Raw genomic sequence first — 12816 nt, forward strand, 5'->3', positions numbered from 1 at the left:
GCGAACCCCATCAGGAAGGGGCGATGACTAACTATCTAAAACCTTGGTTAGCATGTGTCATCTCAAGAAGAAATGACGATCCAACTTACTTTTGTTGTCACATAGCATGCCAAACATAGTAGAATTGCGCTGCGGCAAATCACGACGTTGCGATTTACTCCGAAGGCATGCTGGAGCATGGCCGTCGCAAATACGAAGCAATAGGAGTCAATGTATATAGCAAAGACGACTACGAGTGTAATAGAAAGCCGTTAGTATCAGCTCTTGCGTCATACACCTTCTCAACAGGAACAAGCAACGGGAAAACGTACGCCACGCAACGAGGGGTAGTCGTCGCCAGACTTTGATGGCAAGTATGCGTTGCGCTGGAATACACGTCAGACTCATTGTCAGCTCTTATGACTGGGTAAAAAAAAAACGCGCGAACCTAGAACGCAACCTGTGGTTTATGGTTGGACGAGGAAGACGTACTCAGGAAATGCGACAGCGCAGTGGTGGCCGCCAGGGACAAGACGACACTGACTACTTGACCTCCCAAGGGCACCGACAGTTGTCCATCCGAGGCCGAGGACATGACCTGTTTCTTTTTTTTTTTCAATTGTTCGAAAGGAAAAGCGAATCTCAAAAAAAGTTAGTCATGGAAGACAATACAAGATGGCGACCGGATGTGCACTTTTGTGAATAATAGGAGAAGCCAGGAGTTTCGGGTAGGATTTCGTCGTCCCAATCGGGGCCGTTGGTCCTTGAAGTCTCAAGAGATGCTCTCGGTAGAAACGGATTTCAAGGCAGAGAAGAAGAAAGAAGGAGAAAGAAAGAAATGATGAGCCAGGAGAATTGATAGACTAGAGGAGAAAAAGACAAGGTGCTTGGAGAGAAAACGAGGACAAGCGGCGCGCGCTCAGCAAGTGGTCACCAGGCGACCAAGAAGTTTCGCTGTGGTGTGTTGGGCGTGCCTCGAGGGCGTACCTTCTGCGAGGGCAAGTACTCTTCACTAACACAGCCGCAGAGCCCAGGTTCAAAGTACCGTTGTTAGGGAGTGTGTTTTTATCACAAAGGTCAGAAAAGCGATGTAGATGACGTATTGCCCATCACGGCTGTATTTTGTCGTCCTCCCTCCCGTCCAAGTATCGATGGGACGGACGGCCGACAACCTTTTTATTTTCCACCTAATGAGCGGTCAATAACGACCAAAATCCAGAAAGTTACACATTATTCGAGATAACTTGTTATACGAGCTGAAAAAAAAAAGAAAGAGAGAGAGAAAAACTTCCAATAAATCCAAAAAGACTATCCCCCCCCCCCTGGCGCCCCGGTCTTCTCGCGAGAGAACGAGAAAACACAATATTGCGGACAATGCAGACTATTGTCTGCCGTGAAACGAACACCTCGTTGTACACCCCGTCCCCGCTGCGCCGCTTCCCCTCTTTCCCTGACCGAGAGCGCTTCGCAGAAAACCGGACGGTGTCACCGGACGCAGGAGAAGGGCATGCATACGCTGCCATCTCGGGGGATACCGGTGGTCGGTAAGACAGGGGGGAGGAGAGGAGGACCAGGCAGGGCTGACTTGGGAACGGGGACGACGAGGAAGCGAGTTTGTGTTCGAGTGGCGGGAAATATACGGTAGCACATTTAAGGCAACGAACGACGAGCATGTTCAAATGGTCGACAGGAGAAGGGTCAGATCAGCTTTCCACCAACATCCATGGGAAAGAGACGAGGTAAGGGGAAAGGCCGCTGGCGGTGCGGGCGGACCGAGGCACAAATCCTCGAGAGGTCATTTGAGTCCCCGTCGCACCGCAAGTCTTTTCCAATCCCCTTGTCACAAACAACAGCAACAGGTCACCCAGTTCATGCGCACGCAGCGTACAAACCAAAGCACAGCAATTATGGTTAGACGTCTTGTGTTAAATCATGTTCACATTAGTTCCAACCTTGATATGCAATCCCGCTGCTTTCTTGAAGAAAAGAAAAAAAGACAATGGCTATTATCCCCAAACGCCGTGCTTGAGTTGTGGTTATCATAGCAATGTGTGTGTTTGTGCGCTCTCCCAGACTCCCATTACCTCGCTCGCGAAAGGAAAAAGAAAAGAAAAGCAAAGACTAGAGAGTATATATACATCTAGCAGTGTTACATGAGTATTTCGTTAGTCGAAGTTTCGTGGACCATGCCGCTATCGTTGTTGTATGTTGTTGCATGTTGTTATCATTGTTCTTCGATGGCCCAATGCATACCGCCCGTCCAAAGGCTGCGAAAATTACCAGGCACAGGAGGGGACTCGGAATTCAGTTGCCAGCTCATACCTTCATGTCTGAGCGCGGGTCCGAATGCGAAACTTGTCGCGCAGCTTCGCAGCCAAGCGGACAGCGCGTCCGCTCTCCTCCCCGTCGGCACTGTCGGCGTTGGTGCCCGTCTCCTCGTTGATCTCGCCCCGACGTGGAGACGATTCATTTCGGCGCCGCATCTCGCGAAGCGCCGCTATGCGCTCCTGCGGGGACAGGTGCCGCAGGCGGCTCATGTCAAACAGGCGCATCGACGATGTCGTCCTGTGGTGCGCGGAGGACGACGTCGACTCGTTGTCCTCGGCGTCCAGCGCCAGAGGCGGCGGCAGCTCGGGGGCTGATGCCGCGTCCCCTGCGTGGCGACCTGGCTGGAGGTCGTAACGGCTGGTAATTAGGGGTTAGCTTCTCGTTACTGCTCATAGAGAGATGCGTGCACACGAGTGCAACGAATGACTTACCAGAGAGGGCACGTGCCGGATACGTTGACTAGCCATGGATCAACGCAGCTGGGATGGAACTGGTGGTTGCAAGGTAAAACTCGTACATCCTCGCCGACGTTAAAGTCGTCGGTACAGATGGAGCATCCAAGGTGGTCCTCTACGTGCTCAGAGTTTCTCTGAGCGTCGGCATGCTCCGCCTTGACCGTCTCTGCCGCGGGTGCATCGCCGGTTTTCGCACCCGTATCAGCTCCTATGCCAGTGCCGGCACCAGACTCAACACCAGAGCTAGTTACCGGCGCCTGATGTCTTTCGTCGAGGGCCTTTGCCGTCTCCTTTTTCGCTGTCGTCGCTGCCGTCGCCGGCGCCGCACCATCCGCACCGCCGCTCAGGCCCCCCGCGGCCAGCGCATCTGCCCCGCCGTGCTCGGCGGCATTCGCCGGCGCCGCCGTCGGTTCTAGCTCCAGTTCGGGGTCGGGCTTAGCGTGCTCGTCAACATTGCCGAACTTGACAATGGGCAGCGTCTCTAGGACGGCGCGGGCAATGCCTTTGGCGCGGCTCTGCCGAGGCCGGCGACCAAAGCCGTTATGGGGACCGTAGCGCTCGGGGTGGCGGTGCGCGCGGACGGTGCCGGTGATGATGATGGCGAGGAAGAGAAGCGTGATGAGGCCGGTGATGCTGTAGAGTACGCTCATGGCGACGGTCGAGTGGCCGCGGTCGTCGCCGGCCGGGTCGGGCACGCCGGGGGCGGTGGTGTTGCCCTTGATGTTGACAAAGAGGGTCTGGTTGGCCCGCTTGTCCTTGATATGGGCCAGGACGTCGGCGGCGTCGCCCTTGTCGGCCATGGTGACGATACTGGAGAAGGAAGGCCCGTCGTTGCGGTCAAAGGAGCACCAGTTTGTCTTGGTCGAGAAGAGGATGATGGCGGAGAGATTGACGCCCATGAGCTGGTTGAGCATCTTGCTGGGGCTAATGGCGAAGTTGTCCTGCTTGCTGGGGTCGTCGCAGCAGAGGTACGCAATGCGACCGGGCCCGGTAAGATTATAGAAGTTGTTTTGGTCGGCGAGGACAATGTCGCCCTGGATGTTCATAGTCTGCAATTTTTGCTGTGCATTAGTCTTTGCCATTCGCTCTATTCAAAAAGAAGGGGGTAAAGCCGTGAACCTACCCGGCCGGTATTGAGCGACTCGTTCATGCCCATGTTACTAGTCAGCGGCAGGACCGGATACTCGGGGGCCGGAGTGGCCGGATTGACGAGCTTGAGCGAGAGGTTCTCGTTCCTGAGCCAGTCGGGGGTTTCGGCCTGGGGCGATGTGGTCGAGATGTCGTCCGAGGCAGCCGCCGGCGAACATACGAGGATGGGGGCGAGGGCCGCGATGGCCGCCGCGCGAGCAAGCCGCCTCATGATGGAAATAGATTATAGGTCGCCGATGAGGAAATGTTGATAGGCCGTGCGTGCTATCGAAGAAGCGACCGGGGCGGGGATGAAGCCGGTTTTCGGTAGATGATGTCCCCCGTTTCCGGGAGCCAACAGCAGCGAGAAGAGGGAGATGGACGAAGCCAGGCCCGGCACAGTTCAGGACGAGTGGGAATCGGCAGATGTAGCCCGCGAAACCATCGGTTTTAAGTACCTGGTCGAGTCATTTGGGGTGCCGCAGAAAAAAAAAAGGGAATAAGAATTGAACGGGCGCGCGCACCAGCTCAGCCTGCTGGAGAGCGACGCAGACAAGTCCGGTCGATGCGGAAGCTGCCGACCCGGAGAAGAGCGATGCGGTGGTGCGGGGAGGGGGGGGGGGGGGGGGGGGGGGTTGGCGATTTGCTGTGTTTGTCTCGTGTTGTATCGAGACGAGTCTGGGAAGAGATGGTAATGATGAAGGAGACGAATTAGAGGAAGAAGAAGAAGAAGAAGAGAAAAACAAGCCAAGGAAGAGAGGAAGAGGAGAAGAGAAGATAGGCGTGAGCGAGTCAACTGCGCGGCCCAAGACGTTCAGGTGGCTTTTTCTTGGTATGATAATGGCGGCGCAGTGGTTGGTGCTTGGTGGGACAGGCAAGAGAGCGGCGAGGCGGCGCAACGAGCGTGAGGTGCGGGACGGACGGGGCGGGTAGTGAAGACTCCGTACCGGTTACCGTACGTAATGTATCGCTCTACCGTTTCAAACGGTCCATCTACATTTCCGGGACATCAAAACTGCCACTGCGTCTTTTTGATTATTTTGTTTTCCTTTTATTTTCATGTTCTTTTCTTTTCCCGTGCAATAAAAAGAGATGCTACAGGGCTTTAAGAAAACAAAATGTAACTACCCATCCACATGTCAACTGTATAGATAATAAACTGACTTTACCAAGCGGCTGCGCTAAGAGAATGGGACGCCACACACACACACACACACACACACACACACACACACACACACACAAATACGCTGAAACCGCATGCAACGGGTCCTTGGGATGCCGAACAGCAGCGCTACCTTGGGCACGTATCTGCGTACAGTGGGTGTAGGGTGTAAGTAGGTACTTGTGAGTGTCCTTGATGGAGGGGTGTCGAAAAAGACATTCACGCTGTCCTAGCTACTCAAGTGAGAGCATCACGCCCAACACACACCAGACAATCAACCCAGCGCGACACGATTGCGGAAATCCATTCACACTCGAATTAGCACCGTAGGCAATGACATCCGTCCGTGTTGTCCTTTGGCTCCCTCTTTCAGTGCTCTGCTCGCATTGCGACATGCAAAATTGGCGTCTTGGAGCCAAGCCTTTGCCCAGACCGCCACGGCGCTATCACCAACTCGCCACCTGGCAAAGGTCTAGAACTCTCCCTATCACAATATGACGAGGCACATTCTCTCTCTCGGTCTGTCTGTCTGTCTGTCTGTCTGTCTGTCTGTCTGTCTGCTTCCACCTTTTCTTGTTTTTGTTCGTGTGCCCTTGACAAACACGTCATTTGAGAAAAGTACTTCCTTCTTCTCGGAAGTTATGGAAACGTAAGTTCGAATTTGAAAAAAAAAGGAGAATAGTAAAGACACAATTCGCGCCCCCCCCCCCCCCCCCCCCCCCTCCTTTCTCCTTGCAACGCTCGCCGTCTTCTGCCACATGGCCTGTCAATGCAGAACCCGGCACACGAAGTTGGTTTCGGAAGCCGGAACTTTGCTAACCCCCCTCAACAGAGCCCTCATGATACTAAAAAAAAAAGACGTCATTATTGAAGAAAAAGAAAAGCAAAAAACAAAATTCATAATGACAAGACAAAAGCGCTCCCTCCTATGGCACCTCGGTGGTCTCTGATAACCAGCCCTCCGGCTTGTACGTACATATCAGCGCACACGTACGCACGCCTAAAATAAAAAGCAATTCACATCAAGCAAGTTATGCCATGGTAAGGATATTATTAATGTCATGATTCCAGCCACGCGTCCGTCTCTTTTCTCCTGCTCTTTGCCATCTACCCTCAAATCTCCTCCATGTCCTCCAAGTCGTCCATGGCCGGAAAGTCGCCCACCTCGATCCGCTCCGGGCGCACAAACACGCCGTGCTTCATCGCCGACGCCTCGCCCCAGTACCTCTTTCCCGCGATGCTGCCGTCATTCTTGCCCACCGGTTCGTCCAGATGCACCCCGATCCAGGGTCCCGCGCCGTTGGGAATCTCCACGACCCCGCCGACGTACTTGACCACGCCGCGTCGCGTGTCCTCGCCCCCGACCCGGCACCGCTTCCCGACCGCGATCCCGCGCTTCTCAATCTCCTCTTCCAAGGCGGATACCCGGGCCTGTTCCTGGTCCGGCGCGTTGGGGTCGAACCGGCCCAGCTTCTGCGCCTTCTTCCACGCAAGCACCGAATCCGACTTCTTTTCGTATTCCGCCTCGGGCATCACATACCGTTCCACCCCCGAAGTATCATTGAAGTTGACGCGCATCCCCGCTGGACGTGTATCGGCTACCTGTTGTGGCTGTCAGCAGTTGATTGCACTCCTGTTTCTTGTAGCAACGTGGGTAGACATCTCCAGCTCTTTCGTGCATGATAGCCGCAGTAATTGTAAATGAGCCTATTGGCGCATCGGATTTTGAACCATGGCGGAAGTTGTGCGTGTGCAGGTCGAGATTTGCCGCCATATGCAAGTCATCTCGTAGACAAAAGCAAGTCGATGTACAGTACAAGACAATGCCTTGGCAGTCTTGAACGGCGGCTCCTCCCCGAGTTTTATTCATTCATCCACAAAGAGCCGAAAGCAAGTGTAAAAAGCGCACAATACATTGGCAAAGCAGAACAGTAAGAAATCATATAAACTTACATGGATCTCGCCGTACGCAGCCAGTGGAAAGCTGCTCAGGAGGGTATTCTCCTCGTCCGCCGCCGCCAGCGGGACGCTCTCCGTCGCCTTGGAAGCCTTGAGGCTGAGACGCTGGGCCGAAGGTGGGATTCCCGTGATGGGCTCGAGCTTCGTTTTGAACGTGTCGATGCTCCACGAGGGGGTAATGCGACGTTCAGACGAGGCATTCTCGGAGATGACGTACATGGGTACGTCGGCCATGGTTTCACTCTTGCCGGTTTCCGCCTCGGCTCGGTCCCGTCAGTGAGTGACTCTTCCCTGCTTGCTTCGTGAGAATAGTAATTTGCCTTGGGCTGTAAAAAGAAGAAAGAGCCGCTCCCCGAGACAAGAAGAGCAAAACAAATTAAACGGCTGAAATGTCTTGATGCGGTTGGCGTCAAGTCAACCACTGGCTCAACTTGCGATATAAGCTGACGTCTTGGACCGTTTTCTACGCACTAGAGGTAAAGAAAAGGAAATAAAAAGGTTAGCCTCTGAGGTCCATGCTCTAGCCAATAATCGTAGGTAATGCATCAGGCGAACAATGTTATGCTGGACAATAGTTGGCTCCCAAAAAGGAACCATAAGGAGCTGCCCCCGAAAAAGGAAAACGGGGAAATGACATCCCATTGTTTGAGGCTTAGGTAAAAGAATCAATGTTCGTCCCATTGTTTAGATGAAACTTTTGCTTCTTTTTTTCCTTCTTTTACCTGCTCAATTGCAGGCGCCCCCAATCTTGCAACGCTTTGTCCTTGTCTTGTGTGCCTGTCTTGAGTCGCGGAACGTGTTCCTCCCCCCCGGATCTGTCTGGCATGCAAGGGGAGGGAGGGGGTGAGGGGTCTTACAGAAAAAGAGTAAAGGAGAAACGCTTAAGCCCCTTTAATTAATCCTGTATTTTTTTTGTTTTTGCTTTCTTCCTTGTGTCTTCTTCTCAACGATCCTCACAAGAGGGGTCCGAGACAGTCGAGAAACCAAAAAGAAAGTACCCAGCCCGTCCTTCCCGGCTGGCTGGTTGCGAAATTGCTTAAATTATGAGCCAAAGCGGAGGGGCGCCGTACTGGTTCAACACAACGTGGGGGGTTCGTCAAAGGAGCTTGCTGATGTCTCTGACACACTTGGTCCAGGTGGTGGCCTTTGCTGCAGTACGCGTCTTGCAATCTGGATACCCGAACCCGGAAACGAGGGGTGCACAATGCAAGAGGGACGAATGGCCGAAGTGGTTCATCGATGTCAGGGTCTTTTGGTGTTTCGAGGTGGGGGAAGAGGAGCTGCAAGCCACACCAGACCACTAGCCACATGTGGCGATGTATAGGCTGTGACAAGGCAGCTGCCTGTCTCATTAGTCTTCGGGCCCAATACGACAAATAATTCGATTTCATGATGCAGGGGGGCTTATTCCTGGCATCGTCCGGCAATTACAAAAGATGAAGACGCGTCATGTGTCGTTGACATTCATGCAGAGATATCGTCTATTTGGCGGTGGTCTGTGTGAATAAGACGAGGGCCAACCTTGACCCCCCTTCTCCCTTCGGGGACAACATGATACATCCAAGTCAAACGGTTCGCATACCCCCCCCCCCCCCCCCTCCCCACCCCGTAATAGCCGAAGTGACTTTTATAAACGTGCTATTATCATCCAAAATCGTGGCACATGTCCCCGGGTTCATACCATACTCGCGAACTTTTGCGGGCTGCTATGCCTCACAATGGTTCGTTCCCAGATCTTGCGATGCAGATGAAATCGAACTGATACTACCACTGACAAATAACAACGGGCAAGCTTGACGCGGTAAAATGAGGCGGCCAATCTTTATCCGCTATACCACGGCATCATGACAAAAAAAAAGAAAAAATGCATAGATAGCTGCGCTCCGCTTACACGCACCACGCCGACAATAGGGAGAAAAGAGGCATCACTCACTCCCCTCGCAAATGACTTGTGCCCTCCCGTGGGCGTTTCACAACAGTCGATGCTGCACCACCTGCAGAAAAAAACCGTCTGTATGCCTCACATACGTGTGCGCTCACCAGTACATACCTGCACCAATCAAATTTTCCTACCGGCAATGCGAGTGAATGGAGGTCTTTTGCTAGGTACGGGCTGCAACTACGCCACCGACAGAACCAGCACCCTGTAATAAGTAACTCACTTGACCCCCACCATGTAGGACAGACTCGCGCCGTACAAAAACAGATGACAGCATTTTACATAGATATGCCATGGGAGGCGACTCTCTTCCGAAGGGATGAGGAAGAAGATGAAGCCCCGAAACATCAACAGACCGACTATCAGTGCCGGCACCCGTTTACGAGGCTGGTCGGCCACGGAACGGTGCAGTCAGCTCTGTTCCTCTTCGTACCACCTGAATGCAGCGTCGACACCGAGAAAAGTCCATTGCACAAGACGGAAAAAGAAGACCGAGGCTCCGCTCCGCAAGGCTGCAAGTTGTTGCGATGACTGATGTCCAACACATAACGCACGGAACACCTTCAAGTAGATAGTTTCAAGCCTCACCCAAGGCTCGGGATCGGCAAATTAAGCCAGGGCAGTGTCACCCATCTGGTTCTGGTTCTGGAATACGCCTCCACGCTGCGCCGGTTGACGCGGGGTGGGCAAGGGGAAGTATAGTATAGCAAAGGGACACATCACAACTCAGCTTGCCAGGGCATCGTATATATTGCTCGTCCAGTTCGATGTGCATGAACTGCTGCAGCTGCGCAAGGCACTGCCTATTATAATTGGGCCACTAAATCACTGACCGAATGTTCTGCAGCGACAGGCACCAAGCCTCTGGCCTTTGCCCCCCCCCCAACGATGGGCAGTGGGTTGCATACATGAAGCCAAGCTGGCAGCCCTCACATTGATGGCGCTTCAAGCGGTAGGCACAATGCACCCTCTACAATGCGAGCAGCCCGAAAGTGTAAAAAAAAATAGAAGACGAAACTAGCGGTCAACATGTTGGAATGGAAAATACTTCACCGCAGGCACTGCCCAGCCCAGCCCAAGGCAGAGCGGTGCATTGGCGGCATTGACCTGGAAGCTGTATCATTTGCCCAACCTATTCAAACGCAAAAGATGCCAACGCACGCGGCTGAGTGAGTGTATGGGGCTAACAAGTGGCTTCCGTGGCAAGGCGGTGGCGGCCCGACTGTCGATGAACACGTACACAGAGACCAAGCAACAGGCAACCTTGTGATCATCACGGGATGAAGAGCTTGTGCTCACTTTCATCCACTTGATTTGGAACACCATGTTCACCCAGCGACCCGGTTCATGGCGTAACAAAGCGACGGTGCTGGGGGCGTGGCACGCGTGGCACGCCTGCGAGGGGCGTTGGTATCAAAAGAAAAAGAGACAACTTGCATGCACGTACGCATTAGTAGTGCTACGGAAAGGCTCTGGTTCATGGTGTTGTTGGTGGCGGTCAGGCAGGCAAAGTCATGTCGCGGAGCGGGATCCGGCACGGGTGTTATGCTTGCTTTTGCTGGTACCAGTGCTTGCTTTGCTCTCAGCCACCTTTTTCTTACATCCTGGCACGCGGGAACGAACAAGTGATGCGTTGGGCGGCAATCCGGCCAGGTGAGCACTGAGTTGTCGAGCGTATTCGAATGGGCTGAGTGGTGCTATTCGCAGCCTCTCTCTGTAGCGCGCCCCTTTCCCAAGGACAGAAGGGCAGCGACCCATGCAGCAGACGCCACAGATCCACCACACCATGCTGGGCATCGTCGCGATTTGCAGATTACCCTTCCCCGACAATAGCAGCCACAGCCAGTGCCCACGGCGTGCCGCTAGGAATGTAAGTAGCGGTACTGCCGTACTGTGACATGGAAGATGCTGATGAAAGTACGTATAATCGTGACAGGGATGAAGGGTAAAAAAAAAGTATAATTGCAGCTCACGCGCTCACTAGGGCTCATAGATGAGTGAGACACAACTACCTTGGCGGTCCCGGCCTAGCTCATTCGGCTAATGAAAAGAGTATTAGTAGTTGAGAAAAACATCGGTGTGGAAAGGGAGGGTATATGTGTACTCAGTACTCCGTACGTAGGTATGGATTACATTGACAGCCTAACGTGTGGGAAAATGGGTGACAGCAGTGGCGTTCTGTTGCTGCCCAATGGAATACCAGTAAGCGACGGACAGTGGCGGACCCATGGTGCCGGGAGAGATGGGATGGCATGCCCGACATTCTCGGAGATGGGGGTTTTGGTCAGCCAAATCACAAAACGGGCGATTGCCATTCAATAAAGCACTCTGTCTGAAACGCCTGCGCTGGCGAGCTGAAGTATAACCAAGAGGTGGCGGAGAGGATTTCCTTTCCAGCCCACGGGCTGAGGAGCCTCACTTGCTTTAGCCTGTTGCCATTTGGCCCCCTTTGCCCGCTTTTGGCGCGATGGAGTGAACGTCTCGCAAATCGGATAAGCTGAGCTCAGTAGTCCAAGCATTGACTCAACTAGTGACCGCGACCGAAGCGCCACTTTGTTCCTTGATTGCTTTTTGATGTCATCCCCCTCGAGATTGTTTGTAGTGGGGATTGATCCAGCTAGTCGGGTCCGGCCCGGTGGCTTCCGCCAGTGATTAGTCTTGTCAACCAAGAAGCAGCAGCTGGAGCGAGCGCACAGCTGCGGACGACAAGCCCTGCCGTCCTGTGCCATGGCGTACGACTATAGGGGGCTTATTATTTTGTGGTGGCAGACGACTACTCCGTACACGTTCAATCTATCAAGCGTCGGCGAACTGCGGCTATTTTTCCCTTTTATCGACCCGGTTGAAGTTGGGGGCCCAAGGACACGTTGCAGGGGTGAACGCAGTATCGTCGACGTGGTGAAGTGCCCAGGCTTAAGAGTCCGGCAATATATCAGTCAGTCCTGGCGCGCGCCCGCCTTGCTACCTACCTACCAGTCAACCAGTAAGTACTCTGTACGTGCTGTGCTGTCCGTTGTGGCTCCATCTGGACCCGAGATCTCAGGCTGGGCAACTTATAAGCCACAATTATTCCATGCTGTGCACATCATTAATTAGACGGAGACAGGGGCGACAAGGGTATAGCGGGCATCGCCGGTAGGCCATGGGGAGGGGAGGGGTTGGGGGGCATTGATTTCGTACATACGCGAGAAGAGATGCAAGGCGCAAGTCTGTCTGGCATCTTGGATGCCAAATATCTGCTCTGAAAAAAAAGCGGTCTTGGCTTGCAGCAGTATCCACTGCCCAATGACACGGCTGTGGCTCGATTATACATGAGGGAGCAATGTAAAAGGCATTTGGTGGTGGCAGGTTTTCGGTAAACTCTGCGCGCTGCTTGAATATCCATACCCGTCCGTGAGCCCAATGGTCTGGTAACCGGGAGCCCTGCACACCGACCCCTGGTTAAAAGCTTGTCACATAGGCAAAATGGAAACCGTTTCGCGGCCCCAACTTTAAAAGAAAATTTGCCCGGAAGCATCTGGCGGCGGACTCTCTCTTCGCACCAAGGTACTGGTAGTGGCACAAGCTAGCATCAGTGTGTGGCCCTGGCTCTGAACGGGGCAGCAACGAACGGCGGCGCCGAGCCAGACGAACCACACCGAGGGGCCTGGACAACGGCGGGTAGCCGGATAGGAAAGAGGTAGAATTACAAATGTTCGTACTGTGAGACACAGCAGACCATTTCATGAATCCGATTGACCGGAGACAGGGTGAAAATTGGGGCCGGTCAACAAGCACAACATGATCAAGAGTGGTTGACTGTGGCTGGAAAGAAAGAAAACAGACCGGGCGAAGTGGGAGCCACAGCAATGTCACCATACTCA

The 12816-nt window shown here is 53.6% G+C and overlaps 2 protein-coding genes across 2 annotated transcripts; both read right to left on the reverse strand.

Moving 5' to 3' along the window:
- Positions 1-2303: 2303 nt before the first annotated feature.
- Positions 2304-4122, reverse strand: V2A60_001596 (RING-H2 finger protein; the record flags this gene model as incomplete). The annotated part of the gene is made up of 3 exons (XM_083252955.1): positions 2304-2664; positions 2739-3811; positions 3886-4122. The coding sequence occupies 3 exons, from the start codon at positions 4120-4122 to the stop codon at positions 2304-2306; spliced, it is 1671 nt and encodes a 556-aa protein (XP_083109081.1).
- Positions 4123-6168: 2046 nt separating this feature from the next.
- Positions 6169-7248, reverse strand: V2A60_001597 (CAP Gly-rich domain-containing protein; the record flags this gene model as incomplete). Its single annotated transcript, XM_083252956.1, has 2 exons — positions 6169-6657; positions 7009-7248. The coding sequence occupies 2 exons, from the start codon at positions 7246-7248 to the stop codon at positions 6169-6171; spliced, it is 729 nt and encodes a 242-aa protein (XP_083109082.1).
- Positions 7249-12816: the final 5568 nt, after the last annotated feature.

Source organism: Cordyceps javanica, chromosome 1 (genome assembly GCF_051103115.1).
Source record: "Cordyceps javanica chromosome 1, complete sequence".
In the NCBI taxonomy this organism is placed as follows: Eukaryota; Fungi; Ascomycota; class Sordariomycetes; order Hypocreales; family Cordycipitaceae; genus Cordyceps; species Cordyceps javanica.